The sequence below is a fragment of the Acanthaster planci genome, linkage group LG04, assembly GCF_054643075.1.
Source record: "Acanthaster planci isolate LZ-2023a linkage group LG04, COTS_SCS, whole genome shotgun sequence".
Lineage (NCBI taxonomy): Eukaryota > Metazoa > Echinodermata > Asteroidea > Valvatida > Acanthasteridae > Acanthaster > Acanthaster planci.
This window is the reverse complement of record NC_141780.1, coordinates 3,690,489-3,716,558: the sequence shown is the minus strand read 5'-3', so window position 1 is coordinate 3,716,558 and position 26,070 is coordinate 3,690,489. Positions and strand designations below refer to the sequence as shown.

The 26,070-nt window shown below is 41.4% G+C and overlaps 2 protein-coding genes across 18 annotated transcripts; one reads left to right on the top strand and one right to left on the bottom strand.

Annotated features, from left to right (window-relative positions):
* Window positions 1-57: 57 nt before the first annotated feature.
* LOC110974220 (uncharacterized) lies at window positions 58-8,370 on the bottom strand. Of its 9 annotated transcripts, none has more exons than XM_022225703.2 (8): window positions 8,228-8,370; window positions 7,152-7,357; window positions 6,378-6,589; window positions 5,975-6,097; window positions 3,996-4,558; window positions 3,357-3,583; window positions 2,275-2,486; window positions 58-1,801 (listed from the first exon to the last, which is right to left on the bottom strand). In XM_022225703.2, the coding sequence occupies exons 2-8, from the start codon at window positions 7,349-7,351 to the stop codon at window positions 1,716-1,718; spliced, it is 1,623 nt and encodes a 540-aa protein (XP_022081395.2). In that variant the 5' UTR covers window positions 7,352-7,357; window positions 8,228-8,370; the 3' UTR covers window positions 58-1,715. The 9 variants fall into 9 exon arrangements, with proteins under 9 accessions (XP_022081395.2, XP_022081398.2, XP_022081394.2 ...); XM_022225706.2 differs by having other exon boundaries at window positions 7,152-7,362; window positions 8,228-8,368; XM_022225702.2 differs by having other exon boundaries at window positions 7,152-7,705; window positions 8,228-8,367.
* An 82-nt stretch (window positions 8,371-8,452) lies between these two features.
* On the top strand, window positions 8,453-25,826 carry LOC110974219 (uncharacterized). Of its 9 annotated transcripts, none has more exons than XM_087135668.1 (10): window positions 8,453-8,609; window positions 11,139-11,281; window positions 13,468-13,593; window positions 17,564-17,652; window positions 19,176-19,249; window positions 19,943-20,050; window positions 20,780-20,854; window positions 22,116-23,144; window positions 23,418-23,470; window positions 23,907-25,825. In XM_087135668.1, exons 2-10 carry the CDS (start codon window positions 11,187-11,189, stop codon window positions 24,019-24,021), a joined length of 1,764 nt encoding a protein of 587 aa, XP_086991794.1. In that variant the 5' UTR covers window positions 8,453-8,609; window positions 11,139-11,186; the 3' UTR covers window positions 24,022-25,825. The 9 variants fall into 9 exon arrangements, with proteins under 9 accessions (XP_086991794.1, XP_086991796.1, XP_022081386.2 ...); XM_087135670.1 differs by having other exon boundaries at window positions 8,454-8,609; window positions 19,946-20,050; window positions 23,907-25,824; XM_022225694.2 differs by having other exon boundaries at window positions 8,454-8,609; window positions 20,780-20,824; window positions 23,907-25,824.
* Window positions 25,827-26,070: the final 244 nt, after the last annotated feature.

The following is a 26,070-nucleotide window of genomic DNA, read 5'->3' as shown; positions in this document are numbered from 1 at the left end:
TTTGCCACTCAAGCTTGGTGTTACAGGAGATACAAATGACAAATATACGTCAAAATGTTCTCAATTAATTTGCTCTCCTTTTTATTTCATTTACATACCATTTCCGTACTGAATGTGCCAATACTGCAGAATGTTATTATCATCATATCAGAGGAAGACATTACTCAATCTGAGTCCTATACTAAACGAATGTGCTTGGCCCGTCTTAAATGTTGCTGAGCACATATTTATTCCCGTTCATAAATATCTTTATAGTCAGAGAGAGTCAAAAGAAGTCACCATATGATGGATTTCCAATGATTTTATTCTGGAATTTTACTTTCATTTTCCTTAACATGCCCCATCCATTTTATGGAATATTCCTTGTGCAAGTTGTCCAAAAGAATCTCCTTATATGAACTTGGTGTGCGCGTGGCGAGTTGTGTGCACACAGACTCCATGACCAATCAGAATCGATTAAACTGTCTCATATCCAGGTGCTAGTGCCAGATTTATGCAGCAGGCATTATCACTTCTCATCAGTGGGCATTATCACTTCTCAGCGGACATTATCAAATGTTAATGTACGGTCAAGTTGCACACTGTTGAATAAGGAGACTGAGTTATTTATGAATATATATTTATGAATGTACAGTGTCTTTAGTTTTTCATATGATCGTGTCAGATGGCAGCCCCTTCAAAGTGATCCATGCAATTTAGCTGCAGCACAAAGCTTCCCTGTTTATAATTTTGAAAAAAAAACCTCATAAAACAAAACAAAAAAATTAACAAAACAATGTCCCCAAAACAAAAAATAAACTAAAACACAAGGTACTTATTTTCATATAACAAATACATCTCCATCACTGACCATGTAGTATGTTTTGAATGATTACTCTCTATGGGGCAACATCCTTGAAAGTTTCCAGACTTATCATAGATCACATGGCACTGAGATTGTGTGGAATTCCACATAATATAAAAATGTTTCCATAACTACAGTAAAAATCAAATAAAATTTCGGTTTCTTAATAGTGACAAAGAATTCAATATAAGGTTTATTTTGCCATATTGAATATGTTGAATTACATCGACTTGATCCGAAATACACAGAATCTTTCTCTGTACCTTACCACCAAAAAGTGAATCGGATTTAATTCTAGTTATCTCAGTCTTGCCATCTATTTACTGGACAACAGGGGAACATGCCCCTTCCCTTTTTAAGATTCAGTATCCCCTACCCCTGAGAAATACGTAAACCTGAGGCAATGCCCTCCTTCCTGTTTGTTCCCATTATTTGAAAACAATTTCTTAATCATTTCTTGTGCGTCATCTGCAAAATTTGGGTCTCAACACTGTTACAGTAAAAGAAGGAAGTGGGAGACCAAGTAAACAAAAATTCTCTCGTCCAGGTTTCTTTTAACAAGGAGGTGGCATCTCCCATTTTTAAGATCGGTGTTTTTTCAAGATGGTGGATGGACCATTTTGCTTTAACATTCCGTACTTCTGTGACTAACAGAGCTTTTACACAATCTAACAGGTTTAAGGCTTACAAGTGTGCACATGATCTATGCACAAATGCACCATTCTGCCGGTTTGGTTAATCCCAAAGGGTAATCAACACTAAAATAAAAAAAAAACTGAGGAAAAAGGAGGCAGTTCAGTGTGTCCAATCCTGGGCTCTCTCTGTCACTAATGAGATCGCATCTGGGTGCAGAGTCCACGACAGAGTGAAATCAAGACAAGGACAGAAACACAGACCAGATGGAATTCTCATCAAAGATGTACTTGCTAAACTGGCTGGAGTTGTCTGAGGGAATACCTGATGGGACAAATGGGAAAAAAATTCATTCTACAGAAAATGCACTTTTAATAGTTTTCATCTTAAGATATTTAGAAATAACTTCATAAAAAGGAAACAAAATTTGACAACACTTAATTATCTGTGCAACGACTGTGAAAATATTTTCCATTTTGAGGCCCATTTCCTAAATGGGTCACAAGCCTAAAAGTCAAGTAACTATCTAAGTTAAAAGCCTGAGGCTAATGATGCCAGTAGGTCCTTGGACTGAAAGTTTTCACAGACAAACTCGCTTGAAGCATCAAACCTCATTGGAAAATGACAAACATAAGAGATGGAAATAAACAAAGACAAAATAAGGAGACATAAAGAGTTTTAGAACGATATTTTTTACATGAAGTATTTGTGACGACTTAAAGTCCACCTGCAGAGGATGCTCGCAGCTTTAAAGAAACTATTTAATGCAGAACAACTGAAGTGAAGGCAGTACAAACCTTCTGGGCCATCCAGCTTAAAGCAGTGTGCAAGGCTGTAGAATGCACCTGAAAGTATTGGAACAGAGTCTACAGACTCACTGGGACTGCTTGGCACACCTCTCCTCAGCAAACTCGATACGAGATGCCTTGGAACCCAGTACAGGTCCTGGGAGGTATCCATACTGACAATCTTAGACGTGACCATCGACCCAAGCCATTCTCTTACGTACCTGCAAAAAGGATCAGTATCTTGGTGTAAGCTCTCTCTGACATGTCTAAAGGATTAAAGCACTCAACACTTGGCAAGGTTCAACATAGGTGAGGCAAAAATTTTGATTTAAAATGAAAGGAAGCAAAATGCAGATGAAATGGAGTCATACTTAAGTTTCTGAAATCAACATCACTTTTTCACTGACTCTTCAAATTTATTTCAGTGTTATAAAACACCCTCCTTAATGTCCGTGGCAGCACCAGACTCTACATTTTATTTTTTTTTGGAGGGGGAGAGTTGGAGAGGTGAAGAAATATTTTTTTTGGGGGGGGAAGAAATAAATCAGTGGCATGGCCATGTGCTTGAAGTATCGTTACATTCCAGACCCATGCTTCTTTGTACACTGCATGCCCACTGCATGCTTCGGGCAGACGTCTACGATGTACATTCAGTGCACGTATGGAATCGACATCGAAGCTGGTACTCGTTGCAAAGTCTATGTGTTTATTGTGCGAGATTTTAAGACAGCCAATCGGGGTGGCGTGACATCGAAATACACTTCAATGGGTTTGGAAGCAACTGAAAACAAGGATTTTTGTGTTTTTAATAGGCTTATGGATGTTTGTGGAAAAAGGCCTGACGACCAAGGTCAATTTAGGGCAAGAAAAAAAATGGCCGTGAGGACAGAGATTTTTTGTGGGGCACCTCTGCCAGTGAGAAGGGCAACGACGGCACCGGCTGTTGTGGCCGTCATTCAATTCAAGCCTGGTGAGGGGAACTAAGGGAAGAGGGGAAGTGGGACATACCCAATCCATACCCCCACCGCTCGTAGTGTGGCAACTGCCTGATGTACCTTCTATTTAGAGGCATTCAGTTATGGTAACTGTACCTTTCTTTGAATTTGCCAGCAGCGGCTATTTCTTGGCACGACATTGGTCGGTGGTGGGAGACCATGATGTCAAACAGGCCTACTTCCACCCCGAGGGCAAGGGCAAGGGAAACCAAACCCCATTTGACCTTTTCTCCAAGAATGGACGAAAAGGGCTTGGCCTTGTATGGCCCATCTTCACTGGTTTCAACTGAAGAGGTGGTGCCCTGACTCAGCAGAGTTTTGGCCTGTGAATTATGAAGAAAGGAAGTCCCCACAGCTGAAGCCAGATCAGTTGACTATTTTCAATTGCAATCATTGATGTGGCACATTATACTATGTACCACCAATCGTCATTCTTTCCATAAACGTCACAGCTCCCCAACCAATGATGCCGGTTGCTTCTTGGTATAAATCAACAAAATGGATCCTTCAAAATTAAAATGTGCATACCACATTGGTGTGTATTCTCTGTGTGGCACAAAGTGTTAAAATGTTGCTGTTCAGCGTGTGCCTGTCTCCCATGCAAGGTTTATGCACACTCCAATGAAAATTATGTATAAGTGTGCCTAACACAGGAGCCAAGATACCTGCTATCTACTGTTCACAAAAAGTGTTGCACATTAAACTCGGAGCATCCTACATGTATGTATTTTTTACCTTTATCTTCTGGCAGCACAAATGCATGCTGATATCGCCCAGGACATCAGTCACCGATGTGACCTTGAAGCCGCATTCTTCCAGCATGGCTGTGGCGGCCTCCCGGCCCCACACGGCCCCAAGACCATCGCTTCCGTCCACGCTGAGCGACACTGGCATGCAATTCATCAGACTGAATGCATAGAGGTTGGGCCCCGAAGCCACGTCCAGGTTGGCGGCGAGGCTTGAGTGACACGACGGCTCAAGTGCAGACATGATGCCCTCGTCAGACAAGACTCGGTTGAGCTCGGCCAGGCCGGGCCGAGGGTGAGGCAGGTCATGGAGGCCCGACCGGCTGAAGATGTACTGGAACTTTCCCGTCCATTCCGATGGTAGGTGGGTGATGTCATGACAGACCACGCGAGCGTTGGTCAGCTGCGCCTCGGCCACTTTTTCCTGCGCAGTGCATACTGCCGCTTGCGAGATGTCAAAGCCGTAGAACTGGGACTTTGGGAAAGCTTTGGCCATTGCGGCTGTAGCAGAGCCTTCACCGCAAGCGACATCCAAGACACATATCCCTTCCTCTGAAATTGAAAATGACTGCATGTTTAATTAATTCTTAGATTTAAAAACCAATGATTCTTCAAAGAGATATATAGTTCAACCACTTCTTCACAGCGACACACAGAAACCAGAACTTTCAGATCAAAACAAAGGAGTACCTTGGAAAAACCCAAATGGGTCATTTTAAATATGTTTGATATCCACAAGCTGATTATCATGAAGCAAAACATGATAAAGCACAATGCATTCTTCAAGTATCTGATAAAAGAAAACAACAAGACAACAGGTATCGGATTCCAGAATTGTGACGAGGAAATTTAAGCAAAAACGTCATGAGAATTGATCCTCCTCAGTGCACCATGTTGGATATTTTGAACTGATTATCAAGATGTATTTTTGCGTTGGGGAGATGTTAATTATATATAACGGGTTTGCCCTTACCCAACGTATATTTATAAGCACTGTATGCTCAGTGCTTGTCCGAGAACTTGCGAAAAAACCTCACAAGCTTACTCGGGTGGGACTCGAACCCACGACCTCCTGCTTACTAGTGCAGATGTCTTAACCACTCGACCACCGAGCTTGCCGGGGTCGGCTGGCCGGTCCGAGTCAAATGAAGCAGCGGGTACCGCGAACTATTATCAAGATGTATTTTTGCGTTGGGGAGATGTTAATTATATATAACGGGTTTGCCCTTACCCAACGTATATTTATAAGCACTGTATGCTCAGTGCTTGTCCGAGAACTTGCGAAAAAAAAGTAAGCTTGTGAGGTTTTTTCGCAAGTTCTCGGACAAGCACTGAGCATACAGTGCTTATAAATATACGTTGGGTAAGGGCAAACCCGTTATATATAATTAACATCTCCCCAACGCAAAAATACATCTTGATAATAGTTCGCGGTACCCGCTGCTTCATTTGACTCGGACCGGCCAGCCGACCCCGGCAAGCTCGGTGGTCGAGTGGTTAAGACATCTGCACTAGTAAGCAGGAGGTCGTGGGTTCGAGTCCCACCCGAGTAAGCTTGTGAGGTTTTTTCGCAAGTTCTCGGACAAGCACTGAGCATACAGTGCTTATAAATATACGTTGGGTAAGGGCAAACCCGTTATATATAATTTTGAACTGAACAATTAACTCTTGGAAAGATTTCTGAGGTAAAGCATAACAGTATCAAAAGCCAACAAGTTTGTCCTCGTGGTAGAAGATGGCATAAGAAAGACCAATTGATGAAAGGCCAATTAAAGTATGTCATTACAGCGCACTTATACATTCCATGGTTTGGCTATAGGTACATTATTTATGGTCATTCATTTCTTGTAAACCCGGGGCCGTAACAAGTCAGGTGATCTTTTAAGGTTTTGATTGCTGAAATACGCCTACTCATTTTCACCAAACTGCAAATTAAGTCACTCTAGCTCTGGACCGTTCTCTACTCACCAAGTCTTTTCACCAACCCTGGCACAGTTGCTAAAAAGGACTGCACCAGATAGTGGTTGAACCAAACCGAGTTACGACCAGAAATGTATCGGTCAAAACGGCTGTACTGCTCGGGTGGGACCCCTAACGGCAGAGAGAGAGAGAGAAAAAAAAAACACAAACCAAACTCAGAGGCTTCATTCTGAAAGAAGAAATTGAAGAAGTTTATGAGGCACTTTGTTCAGCTGTCTTTAAGTCTTCCATTTTTATTATTTGGTGTTGTGATGAGGATGATAGCCACACAACATTGTGAACACTTCGTGAGTTACTCTTTTGCTGTTGTAATCGATGGTGGCCAATATTCTTTACTGCCATAGGTAGGTGAAAATACAACTGTGATGTAGCAGTAGATCTCCATACACACCTTTAGGGCCGTCCAACTTGACGCACTCTTTCACGCTGTGAAATGCCTCAGACAGCATGGGAATGGCCAGTGTTGACATGATCGATTGGCCCTGTTTACTGTCCTTCCGCAGGCTGGGCCAGAGGTCCTTTGGCACCCAGTAAGTCCCCTGAGATGGGTTCACGCTGACCACCTGAGCTGTCACCATTTCATCAAGCCATGCCTCCACATATCTGTGATGGAATTCAGAATGAATAGACATTCTGGGTAAATCACTATCAGTGCTTTTACGATTACAAGCTAATATTTTAGCAAAACATTAAATTTCACGCAGCATTCACAAAGCAGCTTGGCTCTGGATCTAAAATAGCCTTTGATCAAGGCGCCGGTGGCAAAATGGATAGTCGCTCAAGGGCAAGGAACTGGAGGAGACTAGTTTAAGCACCAAACGAGCGTTTTTTGGTGACTCAACTCAAGTTCCAACAGGGTTACCACTCGAGTAACTGTGCGTAAAGGACTCAACTTACTCGAGTCACAAAGTCAGTGACTTTTTAAGTCACAAAATTCAGTGACTTTTCAACTCTGTGTACAGGTACATGTCTATGTTGCTGCAGAAGGAGGAGATTTATTACAGGATCATTTATTCTTTTCAGCGAAATCTGAATATTAACAGGAAAGGAAAACAAAAACAACAAAGAAAGAAAATTACCGAAAACATCCAGCTTCAATCGCCACATAATAACATCAGGTACATCCTTTTATATTAAAATCTTATCGTAACACATTTTATATGACCTTTCCTTATATTTGCCTGCATTTGCTATCTCCTGGCACGTCTTGGGCTGGCCAAGTGACATCATGACATCAAACAGTCCAGTTTCCATCCCCAGACCAATGGACAGGCAGTACAGGCCACTCGCAACAATGGCACGAATATGTGCTGAGAAATCCCCTGCTGCTATTTCATGTTGCGTTTCATCGTGATGATCTGTCATGTTTATCTGTGCTTGCATATGAGAAAGAAATGGAGCAGATGGCAAAGTTTGCAAGAAGTCACAGTCTCCATACCTGTCCAACATTTCGCAAGTAAATTATGATACTGTTCTTAAGTTCACAAGTTTTAAAGTTTAATTCTAATCACTGGTTATTCTTGAGTTTTGCACAATCTACATGATCGCTCTCGGCACGACTGGGCCAATGCGGTATGAAAACTCCAACTTAACTTCCCTGTTTTGAAACAAAAAGTAAATTCCCATTGGCTACACAAGCTTGTTGTCCGCCACGCTCCGATGACAAACCATAGTTTTGGGGGCACTACAGGGGCAGATCCCTGAGGGGGGAACCTCGTTCTGAGCAAAAACAAAAAAATGTAAAAAAAATGGGGAAACTAATTTTGAAAATTGGCCTATATAGGCCTTAATCAAGTAAGTGTAACAATTTACGATACCATTCTGCCATGTACCGGTACATGACTAGTGTAGGCTTAATAATGTTTCATCATCGCTTCAACTTGTCGGCAAAAATGAGACATGATCATTACAACAAATATCTGGCCTGACCACCCTCCCTCGGAAAATTCCAGGATCCGACCCTAGGCCGGGGAAGAGTTCAATATCCATTTACAGACGCCAGTAATTTATTCCCTACACGACCTGTTAGCCATCAGAAAGCTAAAACATGTCCAGAAAAGTTCAATTTAGGAGAGAAAAACCAAGTCGTTTACTTAGAAAACACACGTTTTCAGACCATTCCCATCCCGGCCATAGGGTTTGTGCACAGTGTCAAGTGGCACCTGAACGCTCTCCTGGACCCCGCTGTTGTACTGTTTATCACTATCTTGTCATATCATCGCTTCACTTAGCAATACAAACCACTAGCTGCTTTTGATCTGTTGAGCAGTATAGTTCGAGATCAGTGAGCTGGAGACTGCTTCACCTCCCTGATGTAGCTGGGGGGACATGATGTGATATCGAGGGTAGTCAAGGATTGTATACCGCGACATGTAGTTCATAGTGCATGCAATTTAAAGCTAAATGGGGATCATGGACTACTCGGGCAGTGTGTACAAGCCCCGTACGCGTTGCGGACTGCAACCTTTGAACCAGACATCAAGCAGCGTGCACAATCGGCGTGAGGCTGATGATCGTCACGAGGAGAAAATACGGATTTGTTTATAACGTTTATCAGGCCAACTGCAGGATGTGGGAGAACAGACAGTGCTCCTGAAGAGAACATTGACAAGACGAGCTTCAGGTAAGCCAAATACGTGAATGAGTCCAAAGGGGTTCATTGTTAGGTCTACTTGATTACACTTGAACATGATTCAACAAGATATCGGAAGTACGTGAGCCCAGACTGGAGCATGCACGCGGGTAAGCCCTCACTATTGGCCTCCAGCGTAGCCTACATGTGGCCTGGCCATGCGGAACTCTTTATGTGAAAAGCGCTTCGCGCGAAGAAAAAACGCTCAGAGATACTCAGAAGCATGCTGTTTTTAAAGTCTTGAAATCATTTTAAAGCCGACAGGCTTAGACCACTGTTGGAACAAACCTGGCTTGTCTGGAAAGATGACTGTTCAACATATCATATTCATCACCACAATATCACAATCGTCATGATTGTAATCAGTCATCTAGTCTGGTCATTCCAGTCCAACATGTCCAGTTTCCTAGCATGCTTCTAAAGAACAGTCTTTCCTACCTGAAACCTAGTGATGTAGCGTGTTGATGACCATATTACCCCGAGAACTGTGGGGTTACACATTTGCAGCACCCCCATGACGGAGTGCGGCAGACGCCCACAGTTCTGGTGGAAAGCACATTCATGATACATGTACAACAGAGTTTATCAGTACATTTACATGTAAATACCCTTAATAACAATATTTTTCATCCATGCTTTTTTCAGGATCCTGAACTATGCAATACATTATAACATAGCTTTTTTTGTGATGCAAACAAATTCAAAAGTTAGTAAACAGGTGATAAATATTCTAGATCTTTGGAAAAGCTTCATCATAAAGTTTACTTTGAAAACACAGCGTGAATACCTGAATAAAAAACAAAGCATGATGGCTTGACAAAGAGTTGATCAATAAATACTGACTGTGTTGTGCTTTCTCTTTGCAGCTGATCACTAACCCAGTGGCATAGCTAGGATTTTACTAGTGGGGGGCACCAGCATTTTCTGGGGGGGACACCAGCTTTCAGGTGTAGTTTTTTGGGGGGCAAGTTTTTGAATAGCCTTGTTCAATATCCATTTATCCCTTTTTTGTTTTTTTTGTTGGGGGGGACACCTGTGGGGATCCCCTCCCCCGGCTATGCCACTGCAGTGTGCACTACCCTGACAAGTTTAGCAGCTGTGTTAAGATGTGTCCGCAGCTGTAATTGTAGAACAATAGTAGAATGCTGTATTGTACAATTCCAAGGAAGCATACATGTAATGTATTTAAGCACATCTGCACGAGGCAAACCTGTTAAAAATCTTTTTTCTTTCTAAATAAAAAGCATCAGCTTTTGATTTAAATGATCTCTGTATGAGCTGTCCAGAAGGCTTTTAATCCTGAAGGTCAAAGCATGAAACACCGTGTGTGATGACTAAAGGACCCACTGCTGACTGCTGAGGCTACTTTGTCACATGTTCAACTGTTTATTTCTAATCAAACAAAGTTTGCTGAGTACAGTACCTGTATCCTGCAATGTATGCACAAACTCTTGGTGCCCATAATGAACTGTTTATGCAATTTTCAATAATCAAACAAGGTTAAGGATAAGTGACTTTACTTCTTCAATTGGATGAAACTCTTGTTTAACACAGGTACATGCCTTATGTAACAATTTGAGAGACTTTATTGAATAAGTACTGTACACAGGTCTTTCCTGATATGGCAACACTACTACCAGTATGTCCTTTATCTAAAATGCATGTAAATGGAATGGCTATTTCATAAACTGTTTCTCTCAACGGAAAACTCAAATGACTGGACTTTCTATCGTATTGTTAAAACCGTTTATAAGGGAAGCGGTAATATGCATTCAAAATTTTAAATTACCAGCATGACAAGCTCCAAACAAAATTGTCTTCATTTTTTGGGCCAAACAAAAAAATAGTTGTGTTTCTGGTTACCCGACCCAACCTAGAAAATCACGCGGAACCTGTATCTTTTTATTTGACAAATCAATAAAATATAAAAATTTATGGTGCCTTGCCCTGAGCTTAATTTTGTGTGCCTCGTTGTGTACATTGTATTGTGTAATTTTTTTTGCATGAGATGGACAATACAATAATCTTTGGCTTGTTAATTCTTGGCACATGTACGGTATTAATCTGACACCAACTTGATACTTGTTACAAATATACCAGCCCCCCCCCAAAATGCAGACATCATCCAACCGTAATTTTGTTGGCTATAAAAATTTAGAGTAAAAAAATTATTTTACTCAACCAACCACCCTAATTTAGTTCTCAGTGTAATAGGAAACACAACTAATTTTTCCTTTGGCCTTATCCTAAAATGAATATTCTAAGTAAAAATATATGTAAATGTGTAAATGCTTTAAAAGCATCAGTACATTGTATATTAAAATCAGCCATTTCTTCCTTTCAAATTCCCTAAAGAAAATATTTTGAACGTGATATCTTTAAATGACTTTGATTTTATTTGGTCATTTAAATCATGATTTAAATCAGTGATATAAATAAAATGATTTCAAACATCCTTGCAAATACACAATGGCTGACAGAAAAGACACTCTCTCTCTTTCTCCATTATTTCCTAATCAGCAAGATGGTCAAGGTTTGCTGAAGCGGGCAAGATTGGCGATTCTCACCATGTCTGACTTCCATTCCGAACCAGGGCCAGGGGAGGACCCTTTTTCGATTTTCTTTAAGGGGTTCCCCAACACTGTTAAGGCATCGGAAGTAAGGTATGTACATTTAAATGTTGGCGGAGGGGGGGGATGGAGGAATTTTGGATTATAAATACTAAAATAATAGTATTCACATCCCAGATCTTATGGAATCCAATAGATGGTTTTGATTGATTTTGATTAAACAACCAAATATGAAAACTGGGTTGTGAGACACAAAGGTAAAATAACATTTGCAGAACAGAATTGGGTGGAATACTGCTGTGAATGTTGCATTCTCAAAAATAAATGCCCATCCTTTTCCTTTCACAGTTTTTTCCTCAAAAGCTTACATGCAAATGGAATCTAAATTCTGAAAATTGTACCCTGCCACCTGTGCCAATTTTATTTTACACGAAAGAAATAGTGTTTATTGATGTTTAGACCCAAAAGGCTATTCAGTTTCTTCATGCACAACAGCAACAGGACCAATTCAGGGTGTCACAGTTTTCACTCCCAGTTGGCAAATGTATAACAACAGCCAAAGCTGCAGCCGAACACCGCCACAAATCTTTGTGCCATGCTAAAAACATTTTTTTTCAGGCCAATTGCTCAGGATTATAGGCAATGTTTGCATTCAGTATATTGTATAGTCCTACAATGGCAACTTGGCCTGCTGCCAGAACCCTAAATTAGTCTTTAGAGAAAAGAGGAAGCAGGGGAGTTAATATGTTTACGTTTTACGTTTTGTGTACATGAGTAATTCCAGAAATTAAGGGTCCAAAAGTGTGACATTTTTGTGTCCCAGTTACATCTGACCTTTGTTATTTGACATGGAAATATCACCAGAATTGTTTTCAAACTATTACTATTTGTTTGGCAGGTAATTTGCATTAATTCATCACTCTTGGAAATTAGAAAATTTGTTCAGAACTTACAAAATCATATATCAGATGTGAGAGGGACACGGAAAAAATGGACCCCTTATTTCTGGAATTACCCACATGTAACCTGTGCATGGTTTGTTGTGATTGGTGTTTTCAATAAGCCTTTTGCGAGTTAAATTTTGAATAAAATCTGGTACACTGAGCTACATGTATCTGATTACACATAAACATACATGTAACAGTTTGAATTCCCCAGACTAAAGACACTGTTGCTATACCTGGTGATTCAGACATTCCATCTCTGGAATGGACTGTTTCCTTAGTGCTCCTCTTATCCTTTGAAAAAACAGTGTATTGTTGCTAGGCATCTCTAATGTAACTAAGCAAAAGCTTGCCCCCAATCACGAGGTGTAGCAGCAATGTCTTAGTATGGCAAATTCCAATTGTTACATGTATGTTCATGAATGTGAATTTAAAGACCTCGGTGTACCAGATTTTATTCAAATTTAATTTGCAAAAGACTTATTCACCGCCTGGCAAAGATCTTTGTTCACTGTATATCCTGGGTGGGACCAAAGTGATGGCCAAATATTTAGGGCTGAGTCAATTCGAATAATTCACTATTCGAATATTCGACCTTCAATTTGGTCGAATATCCAAATATCTGGTTGTACCGACCGGCAGACGTTGATGGACAAACCATATATACAAAATCAGTTGTAATAATGCACACAATTATACATTGATTTAGCATGATTTAAGAGATGAACAATATTTCTTGCCCTTTTAAAAATTTCCATTCGCTTCAAATTTTTTAATGAATAATTTACTTTTTGAATCATTGTGAGATTTGTCGCTTTTCATTTGAATCGACTTGAAACAAGCCTCCATAGTGCAAGTTTTTTCATTTAAAACAAAAGGAAATTCTCCCTTCCTTTTCATGAATTTTGCAGTCGAATATTCAAATTCAGAAATTGTTATTCAATAATCAATCAAATGTTCGGATATTCGGGACAGCCTTACAAATATTTAAATTATTGTTTATCAAGGGTTTAACTTTTGTCTGCATACCAGTAATACTTTATTGTGTTTGAATTGACCAATGTACCGTATTCGGGAGGTTTGCCCCCCAAAAAAGGCCAACCAGGTTATCCCGTGAAGTGTGTAATGGAAAATCCACATATTTCATTTCATCTTGAGTAATATACCGGTACCATACATATATGTGTGTCCATCCTGCAGGCGTTGCTGACACGATTTTCCATTTTGCCAGATGGACATGTATACATACTGTACATGACAGTGTCAGTGTGGAACTGATAATTTGAGCCTGGGAGCGGCATCAAAATTCATTTATGATTTCTCTGATTGTACCAGTGATTACTTCTACAACAAAGGCTACCACAACCACATCGCCTACCAAAAGGTCTACAATCAGCATTTTCGCCTCTTCATGGCCCTGAGGTTCCAGGACACCGAATCGGCAAAAGAAGTACGAGAAAAGTAAGCTACATGTATTTCAATTTTTTTCTGTGGTAAAAGTACATGTATGTATTTGAACCTTTTGTCAACCCTCCCAAAGCAGGACCTTTTGCTGTGAGATCTTCCGTTGTGGATTGTTGACACACTGTGAACTTTAAAAGACACATGCAGGTGGATTCAAGTTAATTTGTAGTGCCTGAATGCCTGGCTGAAGTAACAAAGAGCCTTCAGGTTGTGGCCAGTCATATCTGTCTGAAAGTCAATTGTTACCGGAATTGACTGGCAGTGGCTGAGATAATGTACATGTCTGTTGGAAGTGGCTACAGCCACAAGGCTTCCCAAGGGGGTACATACATGCTGTTTTCAATTGCAGCATAACTTTCGTGGCCGCGGCTTGAATTTTCTAATCACAGGAAATACTAGTACATATACTGTATTTACTAAGAGGAGATAGTGAAATCAGGTTACCAGCCAAAATACCATACAAGTACATACATGAAGGACTGCTACCCTGCTGGCACAGCTCGTGGTTTTGCTTAGGGTAAGAACTGCATCTATTGATCATGTTGACCATTTCCAAATTACAGAAGAACGAAATTTCTGTTACAGTTTGTTTTCAGAAAGCTTGGCACAGTAAAGAGGTCAATGGGGATATTGTCCTTGTTTCTGCAAGGCAAATAACATTGTAATTTTACCAAATATGGACATGACTTACTTTTTAGCAGCTTTGAAAAAAAATTACGAATTCCTCTTTAAACATAAAAGACGAATATACTAGTATGTTTTAAATGAGACATCGTGATTATGTGATTTGATCTGACCAGCTTAATTTACAGCTTAATTTAAGAGTGCCTGAGAGTAAAATGTATTTGTCATGTATACAAAATTGATGTTTGACATTATCACAATGCCTGAAAAATTTCCTGCATATAAGTTTAATAGAAATTGATATTCCAAATATTGATGGCGCTTCTGTGGACTGGCTCTGAATGTATTGGACAGATGTTAGCTGCAGGTTTTTCTGTTAGAGACTGTACATGATGTATGTACTCACAGTACATGTACACGTTCATACTGGGCAGGAGAGGTGGGGGGGGGACAGGTCCACCTGTGGCCCCCTCAATTTTTTTTGTATGGGAGGGCATGGCCCCTAACTTCTGGCAGGTGCATGAGCATGTACTACAGAGGGGTGGGGCTTAATTGATTGGTCTATTAATGGCCGATGCCTGAGGGTCTCACAACTGCCCCCCCCCTTTGAAATGTGTTCCACCGCACTGTCCCCCTGGTTGTTGGAAATACAGACATGTTGAATGATACCGCAGTTACATGTCCCTGTACATGTGTTACCACAACTTTGTTTGCAAATTACCTGTCGAGTTTAGAAATGGTCCTCTCAGTACCGAGCCTGTTGTGTATCATTCACACTGTCTGTGCACAACAGCACAAGAACTTGTACATGTACATGTAACGGTACAGTACCTGTATGTACATGTACTAGGTTGGGCAATGAGCTTTATGCCAAGTGTGGGCTCAAATGTGTCAATTGCTGAAGTTGACCAAATTTAATTTGGATATTCCTCGTTACGCATTAGTTTTCTAGCATGCATCACCTGAAACCTTGTCATGGATAAACTCATGCACATGTAGCAAAATTGCAGCCACTCTTTTTTTACCAATTCTCTGAGAGCTGATCGATTGCCTCCATTTAATATGGTCTTTATCTTTGTGCTGGTTCTTTGGTTGGTTCTTAGAACATTCTGCTAATTTTATGAAGCCATGTCAGATCCTGCATATGATCCAGACTTTTACTCAGCTTATAAAGAATTTGTAATGCTCCCATCCATCAGTTTTAGAGATAAAGAATTGTATATTCAGGGATAGTGTGAGACTCTTGTTTGATTTTCAACTTTCATCTTAAATAGAAGAAAGAAACAGTGTATTGGGCCTTTTATGTTACTGTCATCTTTTCTAATTGATGGGCCATTTGTGACTTCCCTTTATTCAAGTGCAACAAGATTATTGTACAGTTTTTGATTGCCTCTTTGTCTTTTCCCAATGGAGTATGTGTTTTTCATAATAATTTATGGTTATTACAAGCTATATATCACTTTCAAAGCAGAAAGAAGTGCTCTATATGGTTGACAGTCTAATTTCTTGAAGGGTTTTTGTCGTTAAGGTGATGATGCACCATGGTTTTTGTTTGCACATCACAAATTATGCATGATTATAACAATGGGATTGCTGTTAATAGATTTTTCCATTGTCACGATTGTTGCCGCGCGAGGCAGACACAATTGCTTGCGATTGACAAATTGCTTGTCTGGCCATATATGGAGTTGTGCAGTCAGGTGTAAAAGAGCAAATTATGGTCTGCCAGGGGATGGTGTCGTCGCTGACTTGTGGGTTGGTTGCCATGGTGATAGAAACAGAAAAACAAGGAATTAGGAGGAGGGGAGGTCGTGTCGTTGGAAGGGAGTCAGTTGGTCTGCCAATGAGCACGTGCGACGTGGCCATGACTACACTCGACAGCACACAGCACAGCCCGACGACTGCAGAGTGGTAACAAATCATCTACATGAAGCAATATCAGTTGGACAAGGAGATAGCTGCCGACGAGTTTGCATTCAGAAATGCCATCAGTAAGCATAATGCAGCCTTGTCTGTATGCCACCATGACAGCCGTCCTGTGGACTCTCGCTGGGATGCCACTCTGGAGACATCTTTAGTCAGTGTTTGTATTCAGCCCGGGTAAAGTGAGACACTCAAGAATGTGCACATGTCTGACTTGGTTTCTGGTTCAAATAAAGTTGATGAGGGCACTGACTACTGGGTACCCTCGTATTTCTGTTGTAGAAAATAGATGCCCGTCGATTGAATGAAAGCATAAATTTTGCAAAGAATGAAATTGTGTGCTTTTTTAATAGGAGATGTACATGTACACGTGGGTACATGTGCTGGTAGATGTATGTATCCAGATTATTCAGTCTACAGGTTCTGCATTATACATGTACATGTTCATGTACATTTACATGTACCGGTACATGTACATGCCTCTGTATGCTGTATAACATGCATTAGGTGTAGATCTTTTTACTCGTATCGTTTGAAATGTGTGAAAACTCTGTCATGCGTGTTGATTTATATTATTGCTTTGAGTATTTGCATGCACACTTTATACATGTACTGCAATGATTGTGTACAGTGGTGCACATAAAAATGTAATCACGTTTCACACAACTGTAGTGGGTGAGCGCTGCTCTCAATGTGCCGTGCAAGGTACGTGTACGTGTACTGTACGTTTGAACGAGGTTTGACCTCACTGTTTCAGATTGCACGTGTACCAATGAGCAGCGATGTACAGTGTACACATCATTCATTTACATTTTTGTGAATAGGTAATGTTTTCTCTTATGTTTTGGAGGGAGATCTGGACATGATTAAAAATAGGATTAGTGTAATTGTTTTCATTGCTTTAGCGGTAGTATTGAACCGACAAGTTTTTGGATAAACATCACGTACATACGTATTCATGTATGTATACATGTATTGGTCTGTGCATTTTTTCTGCAAATGCTACTTTATTCGGGTTTGTGGGTTTTTACTGGTGCGGGATTTCTTTTTTTTTTTTTGTAAGACTTGCCCTCATTAAAGTGTATAATGCTTGAATAACATTTTTAAAAATCTCACTTAACCTTATATCCCCTGCGGTTGAAATTGAGAGAGAAACCATTTACTGTTCCATGGTGGAGTTTTGTATACATTCAGTAACAACTGCATGTAAGCAAATAGACACATATTGTACATGTTTGACAGCATCCTCGTTTTGACAGCTTATTCGTCAGATACCCAACATGAATTTTTGAAAGCACGACAGACACTGATGTGTTACACTAATGTACTGAAAGCACCGCCTGTATCATGACATGACCACAGATCAAGGACAGCTGTATCTTGAGTGATCTTTTTTCCTCTTTGCTCTGACCTTATCAAGGTACACGAACACCATTCTCTTTGGATACAAGGTTCACCTGTCCTTCTTTAAGAAACATTTTGCAAGGATACACGCTCCCACGATAAACAGTAAGTAGCCCTTTCCAACTTTTGTTCCCAGTAATATATGTGGCCAGTTACAGTTTTCTGGTGTGCCTCAGCATATTTGGTTGTGGTTTCATAATTTTCCAGTTGAAAGTTTCAGATTTTGCAGACATTTCTTTCCATTTTTCAAAGGGTCAAGGCAATCTGTCTTCTCGGATTCACTTTTTGTGTGTCTTTATAACTGTATGTACTCTTCTTCAGCCATTGAAAATCATTTTATGTATTGAAAAGTGCACTTTTAAAACATGTAAAGTTGTTCGCTGGCTAACGATGAACCACCAAAGAAATAATTTAAAGCAGCAGAGTATAAATTAATTCCAGCATATTTCGTTTACAAATTATTGCGACTGTGAGCTGTACTCCCTGAACTGACATGACAGTTTTCCTCATGAAATATGGAAATTCACATCGGCATAAAAAACCAGAAAGCGCCAAAATACCTTTAAAATAGCAAAAAAATGCACATGTGCATATATACATGTACATGTGTGTTTCCAGTAAGCGATTTGGTAGCCTGTTTAATCGGTCCAGAGTTGCTTGTGTCATTTGCTACCTCTGTGGTTATATCCAAGCGCTGTCCTTCATTCTCGGCATGTTAATATACCTACTATGTACATGTACATGTACAGTAGTGTAATCATTTCCTTGTAATTTTGTATTTTGCGGACCACTTTGCAGAAAGAATGATAGTTTACATGTATGTGCATATTGCACAGGCCAACATGAAACCAATATTAATACAATGTATATTCGAAACAGAAACTGGCCAGAATTCCTGTTTACATTCCAAGTGGAGGGCTGAGCAGAGATTTAGGAAATAAACAGCCTTCAATACAGCCTGCCCCAAAAAAGGACAAAGTGATTTGTAACTGACTAAAGAAAGATGGACTTTTCTGTGATGTGTCTTCCCAGATCCATCAGAATTCTTTGTCGGATTGTGGTAGATTAAAAAGGGTACATTTACAGTAATATGAACATGTGTAGCACAGCGATGTGTATATACCAGTTGTGCATGTATGGCTTTCCTTGAAAAATATAATGCACACAACATGGCAAAAGAATGTTTCATTGGCTTTCTACAAAAGGGGTTTGAATGTTTGTTTTGTTTTGGATGAGTAAGATATGAGGGACTGGATTTGAATGCATCACTTTTTGGTAGTCCCTCAATTTGCTTCATGTACATGTATGGTCATAATTGGCGACATGTATTGTATATGTTTTAATTGAAGTATTGATGTACATATACAATATGAAGGCACCTGTTAAGTGCAGCGTAAGCTCTTGTTTAGACAAATCAGTGGAACTGCGTTTTGCCAACTCTGTTTCTGGTGAACAAACAAGTTTGACTTATTGCTTGTGTTTCTTATGCTGCTTGTGTGCAGGAAAAAGCTGTTACGACCACTTTCCACTTTTTAGACTAGAGGGGAGATGTTTGTTTCTCACTTCAAATACAATCAGCTACACCTTTCTTATGGCTCATCCGTCGAGTGTGGGTTTTTATGTTTCAGATATCTTCATGCAAGATAAGCTTCGAAAGTTGCGGGCCCAAGCAACACGTAGACCTCTTTTCTACAGGACTCGGGTAAGTCTGGATGAATTCTTTCATCGCAGCAAGTCCTCTGCCCAGTTGGATTGTGTTGAAGGCAACAGTTCAGTGAGGGAGGACTTTGTTCCCTTTGCTGCGTTTGAATTATGTTGTCGAAGATTTGAGTACATAGAAGACTCTTATGATTTCATGCAATAAACGTAGAGTCCATTCAGGCAATTGCGAGTCAAAGTGCAAGTCTAATTAGAAGTCCAAATAGCAAGTCAATCATAGTTCCCACAGGGCAGTCGCAAGTCATCACAGAGTTCACGAGGCAATCACAAGTCATTCCCAAGTCATCACTAAGCAATTACAAGTCTTATCAAAATCTGTAAAAAGATTTTTGTATATGAATGGTTTTGTTGCATTTGATTTTCGTACTGTTGGTTTTACTTTTTTGATTGAGTGGCATGCGGTAGACTTGACTACAATGCCAAATCACACCCTCATTAATGCATGCATGTACAAAGTTGGCATCATCAATCCATGAAGCTTTTACCAAATATCTGTCCCTACCTAATTCCAATCTAGCCTCTTAGTACGTACACGCTTGTACATGTACCGGTATGTTAACAGGCTTTGACTTCTTTAAGATGGTAAAAACACATCGAGCCTGTAAGATAAATGTTGAAGTACATGTATTTAGATTTGAATATGACATCAGTGTAGCAGTGTACTGTCACTTGTCAGCAGTTCCATGGCCACTACTCACCTGTACGTGTCTTCAGACCCAGAACGAGGCGGCGAAGTCGTTCATCATCGAGTGGTTCAGACTGCAGCATCAGCCCAGACCGAAAGGTAGAAATAACTCCCCCCTTTGCCATTTCAGCACCGCATGTACTGTTACTTATTCCGAGCTGTAGGAAAATGTTTGATTTTGTGGTTACCGTAATGACAGCACGCTGTCACATAGAAGCAGTAGTACTTTGGTGGGAACTCACTACTTGTGGGCACAGGTTTGTGCAAGTTTGACATGGGATGCATTAAATGGCAAATGTGACCAATTTTTGTCGGAATATACAAATGCAAGGATTCCCACTTAAAGCCATTTAGATCTCCTCTTTGCCAGTGAGGTGGGGATTTACATTGGGGCAGATTGGCTTACATGCAATTACACTGTCAGAAATTCCAGAATTCATGCGCATACGGTCAATCAAAAGAAGTCAAAGTACATGTACATGTACCGCGTGATCGCATAGTTCTCCCCAAGAACAGCCACCATTGTAGTAGGCAAGCATTTGGTTGGCGCAAAGTGCTGTTGTCTATTGTAAACTGTGCTGTGTATGGTTGCCATTTTAATTTGGTAGCGCTGAGTGCTGGCTCTGTGTTTTTTCTTGTACCTCTTGTCATTTATCGAAAGTAGTTTTTGCCCGTGACAACGGCTGGTGTACATCGGGTTACTTGGGTCTGTGAGAGTGTGCTGTTGAGTACTAGAAGTGTGATGTATCTAAGCCCCAAAGGATTACCCTGCATCAACCAGACAGGGATCTTTTCTAAAATTTCTATCTTTTTTGTTTGTTTTTACAGCGTCGTGACAGGAGCAGGGACGGCGCTGAAACCAAGAGGCGCAGAGTGAGTTTTATCGGCGGGCAGTTTTTTACGGTAGTGGTTCTTTTTGATACCTGATTATGCCTGTTTGCTGGCACGCATTGTCACCTCCATGGGACTGGACAGGGAAAGTGGCAGAGCACACCTCCACAGCCCAAACCGCTGTCCCCCTTGAGCTTCACAACTCGTCACAGATGCCCACATTTTTCAGCAATGTGCACCCCATGGGAGAACAACCTTCAGCGTAGTAGTACATGTAGTTGGCACAGTGGATTAATACATCATGCAGGCTGGGACTACATGTAATTATCCAAATGGGCACTGTGCCAAGGACCTCCCTGTATGAAAACTTCGGGGGCCTACCAAAACTTGAGGGCCCATGAAAATACCACATTGTTCTGTGAAACAATCATGCATATACACACAACGAAAAGCACTTATGCATAATTTATATTAGGTAATTCACCAAGAGATATAGTTTGTAAACGTCACTCCCAGTATTATGATTGCATATTTTAAGTGCTCTGTTTATTAAAATCAGCTTTGAACAGTTCAAGAAAGAAAAACACACACCATATTTTTGTAATCAGAAAAGATTACTTGTGTTACGCAAGAATAGCATGCAGTGAACTGCATGGTGACAACCACCTTTCAACCACTGGCCAATTTTTCCCAGTACCCTGCTGGATATAAATTTGTGCATGGGTTACAAATGGCTGTCGCTCGACCTTGCCGGTATTACGTACCTGATGGTCACCTCCATTTTTCACCAGGATGCATTTCTCCAGTTTGCACTACTGTAATAAAGAGCAACTCCACCTGTCATGATGCATAATCATTTCATCACACTGGATCAGTTCATACTGAAACAGACATTAAATTTTTCACCACACCGACATAGCCGGACATACTGGCACAGTGTAAAACACGACAGCTTAGTTCACCTTGTCACAGAACCTCACACGGCAATGAATTTCCAACCTAAATTTATTTCAAAAGCGAACCATTAGTGCTTATGTGTTATATCATTCAGTCATTATATAGAAATGCATACAGAAATTAATAAAAACCATAAATAAATAGGTTCAAACTGATGTTGCCAATTACAAACGCTGTTGCGAAATAGATTTTCAAGACAAGGAAACAAGGAATTACAAAACTGAATGACAGTTATCTACATTTGTACTTCACCTTTTTCTTCTAGAGAGACTTAAATTTTCTTGACAAATGTTTAAATGCTGACATTCTGTCCTTGATTAAGTTTACTTCATAGATTTTTGGTGAAGCTTTAGAGTTTTTTGGCTTTCTCCAACAGCGGTCTCATTCCCGTTCTCGGTCATCAAGGTCCACATCCAGATCAGAAACACCAACCCGATTTTCTCCAAACTCGAGCCACTCAAAGAGATCGTCCTCCAATGACAAGACGAGCAGCTACCCTAATCATGTGCGAAAATTGTGTTCAAAGGTGACCGTAGTTGAAAACAACCAGCCAAAGAAATTCAGTGACAGCTCGCAATCTTCAAAGGAACGCTCACAAGAGCACAGATCTCCGACCAGGGGAAAGCCTAGGACACAGTCGCCGAGCAAGGATCCGTTTCTGTCAAATTTCTCACCGGTGTCGTTTGGGAGTGATGACGATGCGATGCTGATGACCCCCACCCCGGAGCCCACAACTGACGGGGACCCCCAGGGTGGGGCAATGTCACAGAAGGACCAATCGGCCACCTCGTACTTTGCCATCAAGAAGGCTGGACAGCTCACCGAGGCCTGGATTCAATCGGAGGGGGACTCAACACCTGATGGTGGAGGCACCCCCTCACCCAGGGGGTCCTCCCTGGCACCCAAGCAGGCTGACAAGGAACGCCACAGCGTTTCCAGCAAGGTGGGCCCCTTCACCGAGATCCGAGCCATGGACCGGCCCTGGCAGCTGAAACCACTGACAGTGCAGGATGAGTGCTCGTCAGGCAGTGCCAGCAGCAAGCACACCGATTCATCATACGTCATCAAGTCTCCGTCCAGCGGAAACGGCTCTGCAACGTCCCTCAGCAGCGAGGGCACCATTGCGGGAAATCAGATAGTCATGCAGACCAACCGGACCGAGGCTGGCTTCGTGGGCTCCCTCAGTGGCACGGCCCAAATCCGACAACCGAGCCTTTCCTCCCCGCCCAGACCTCAACTTCATCCTATTCCCCATGAGGGGACATGGTCACCCGGAAGCAGCCGCCTCCAGAGCCCCTCATCAAGTCTTGGGGCCACCCCACCCAAGGTCAATGGTGTCAGGAAGGGAGAAGTGATTCAAACCAAACTAGAGAGATTGCAAGCCAAAAAGGAGGAGATCATACGGGTATGGCAACCTGCTATAAAGACACACTAACATGTCTGTGGTGTACCCACAGTATAGTACATGTACATGCACCTTTCCAATGAACACACAAACATTATCCGCTTTGAGCAGAAGCGCCCTCTCATTGGTTAAAAGAACCATGTTGACGGGGAGTGTTCAGTTTGTCCAAACTACCGCATCAGAAATATAATTTGGAATCACACATTGTATAGTTTCTAAGTGTTTGAAGTGTTTCATGGAGTGTTTCTCATGCCAAGTATTTTCTTTATTCAGGCGTACAAGCAAGATTGTGATACTTTTGCAACAGTTGTCAGGATGCTGATCAGGTAAGAATGGGTGAAATGTCGCTGTGAAGGATTAGGGTGAGAGTTGAAAGCAACACAGCAAGTGGAATAACTTGGTAAATGCATCAGAAGGCAACAAATTCAACGACGCTTGTTGTGTGTTGCTTAACTCTGCCGCCAATGCAAGCACCAAGGAACAGTGCAGATGCAGAGCACCAAGGCTACAATCCTGGCCCAAATTGTGGGCACACCTGGCAACACCTAGCACCTTCCCCAGGGCCCCCAAGTCCCCCCGGTCAATGTTTTCATCTTGAACTGGGGCACAGATCGTGCGGGGGCCCCCCCAACCAGATTTGGCTAGGACTATAGTATTCATCTTTGGCAATTCCGAATGCCACAAAAAATCCTGTTGCATTTGGTTTCTGTATGAGAACTGTCTACTGAAACTCTTGCTTCTGGCTGTTTGTTTTTTTGGCAGGAAGGACCCAGAGTTAGAGCAGCGTCTTCAGCAAGCCTTGAGAGAGAATCTCACAGAGATAGGACAGCGTTGCGTCCAGGAATTGCAGGAGATGGTGGAACAGATCAAAGATTGAAGGGGACGCTGCTCAAAGTTAAGAGCAAACTATACTTCGGTTTTCAGTTTCTTGTACTATGGCCGCATCCGAATCTCTTGTCTAGAGCTAGGCTAGGTCTTTGCTCCATTGGAAATGTGTGGAGACGCGTAGACAATAGACCTAGCCATAGCTCTGGAAGCCCGTTTCGGACACGGCCTATGTCTCAAAAATGATCTACCCAAGTTCAGATGGTGCCCAAGTCTAGATCAGGCCCAACTTCAGATAGGCATGAGCTGGTCACTTCCCATTAGGAAATGGGACAAATATGAGGCCTGCCACCAAAATGTAACCAGACTATCGCATAGTTTTATCCACACAATGGCCAATTGGAGTCTTGATTTAAATCCAGGTAATTTTGGTTTTTTTTATGGGGGGGTGTCACGGTTGTTAGTTGCCATTGTTCATGGCCTTGTGTTGTCCAGTACTGCTGTAGATAGCCACATCTTGTTGAATTACTTGTAATCACGGTCTCACTTGAGTCAAAGACAATGACTGAGACGGATGACAACATCTGAGGACCTTATCCAATGTGTTTGTGCCTGCAAGGGATAGTGGAGGGTTCCATGTTTGCTGATGAATTCTTTGGTTCAGTGCTTTGCCCTTGAGAGTAACGAGCCCACAACAGATTAAACAAAAGGGCCGTTGACACCACTTTAGAAAAACTAACTTGTGAAATCCAAATCTGCTGCAAAATACAGTGCACATGAACTTTATTTTGAATTATTTTCCCATTTGAAATTTGAATTCTTTTATTTTGAAGTAGAATGTTTCCCCAAGTTTGAATTAGTTGCCCTTTTCACCCCGGAGCATATAAATGGGTTCCAGAGAAGGCAGAGATAGTTTGGTTTCATTTAACACAAGCCATTTGCGTTAGGCAGCATCGAGCTCTTTGCTTCCTTGGGAATACTTATGACCATGGGTGGTAAGCAGTGTCTCAATCCAATGTCCAGGACTTGCGTGTTTTATAAATACTCAGTCGCACTAACGGATGACCTGATCTTGTAAGTCGTTTACCAGACGTCAGTTGACTGCTTGAACTTAAAAAACTAAAACCCTGGAAGGCTCTAGTTTTTACCAACATGTTACGATGGTCAGTGAAAATGCACAGTTTTTCATGATCTGGTCAACTGCTTTTGCCCTGATGGCACTGCAGTAGTAATGTAGCCTGACCTACATCAGGAAACGCTGTAATCAATGATGCATATTGAAGTGAATGAAATGCCCCATGTTGGGTTAGCCGTCTCTTCACAACTCATTTTGAGTAACAACTCATTGCGAGAAGCAGAGTGAATACTCACGGGTGCGTTTCCTTCTGCTAAAATTGGGGCCTCATGTGTAAAGTAATACTTGGGCCACATAATCCTGTATTCGACAAAATGCTTGAACACCGTGTGATTTATATTGGAGGACTTTGCCAAATTGTAAGTACTTTTCTTAAACCTAAATCTACTCAAGATTTTTATGGATGAATTGTTTTATGCATACGTAAGTAGAGCAATAATTTTTTTTTACTCCTTGCCAGTTAGATTTGTTCTGTTTCTTACTTTGTCTTCAACATCTATAAACCCTCAAGTTCTAATTAATGCAAATTCTTTAGTGCAGTAGGTTATTTTAGCAGCTGAGATTTGTAACCTTGTAAAGAAAAAGAGATTGATAAAAAGGCTCCAGTAAAAAAATGGAATAGGCTCTTAGGTGTTGCCAGGATGAGGGAATAGCTTTGGGGGAGGGGAGGGGGTGAACTACCAGGATGAGGGAATAGCTTTGGGGGAGGGGAGGGGGTGAACTACCAGGATGAGGGAATAGCTTTGGGGGAGGGGAGGGGGTGAACTACCAGGATGAGGGAATAGCTTTGGGGGAGGGGAGGGGGGTGAACTACCAGGATGAGGGAATAGCTTTGGGGGAGGGGAGGGGGTGAACTACCAGGATGAGGGAATAGCTTTGGGGGAGGGGAGGGGGTGAACTACCAGGGATCAGGGAATGGCTTTGGGGGAGGGGAGGGGGTGAACTACCAGGATGAAGGAATAGCTT

Excerpts from the sequence above, each read along its gene's own strand:
- LOC110974219 (XM_087135668.1), top strand. The coding sequence starts at position 11,187 with ATGTCTGACTTCCATTCCGAACCAGGGCCAGGGGAGGACCCTTTTTCG. Across the intron at positions 13,594-17,563 it reads GCAAAAGAAGTACGAGAAAA|GTACACGAACACCATTCTCT; the intron begins GTAAGCTACATG and ends GACCTTATCAAG. Across the intron at positions 23,145-23,417 it reads AAAAGGAGGAGATCATACGG|GCGTACAAGCAAGATTGTGA; the intron begins GTATGGCAACCT and ends TTCTTTATTCAG.
- LOC110974220 (XM_022225702.2), bottom strand. The coding sequence starts at position 7,435 with ATGTTGGACAGGTATGGAGACTGTGACTTCTTGCAAACTTTGCCATCT. Across the intron at positions 2,487-3,356 it reads GCTGGCAAATTCAAAGAAAG|GTACGTAAGAGAATGGCTTG; the intron begins GTACAGTTACCA and ends TCCTTTTTGCAG. Across the intron at positions 1,802-2,274 it reads TAAGCTGGATGGCCCAGAAG|GTATTCCCTCAGACAACTCC; the intron begins GTTTGTACTGCC and ends TTGTCCCATCAG.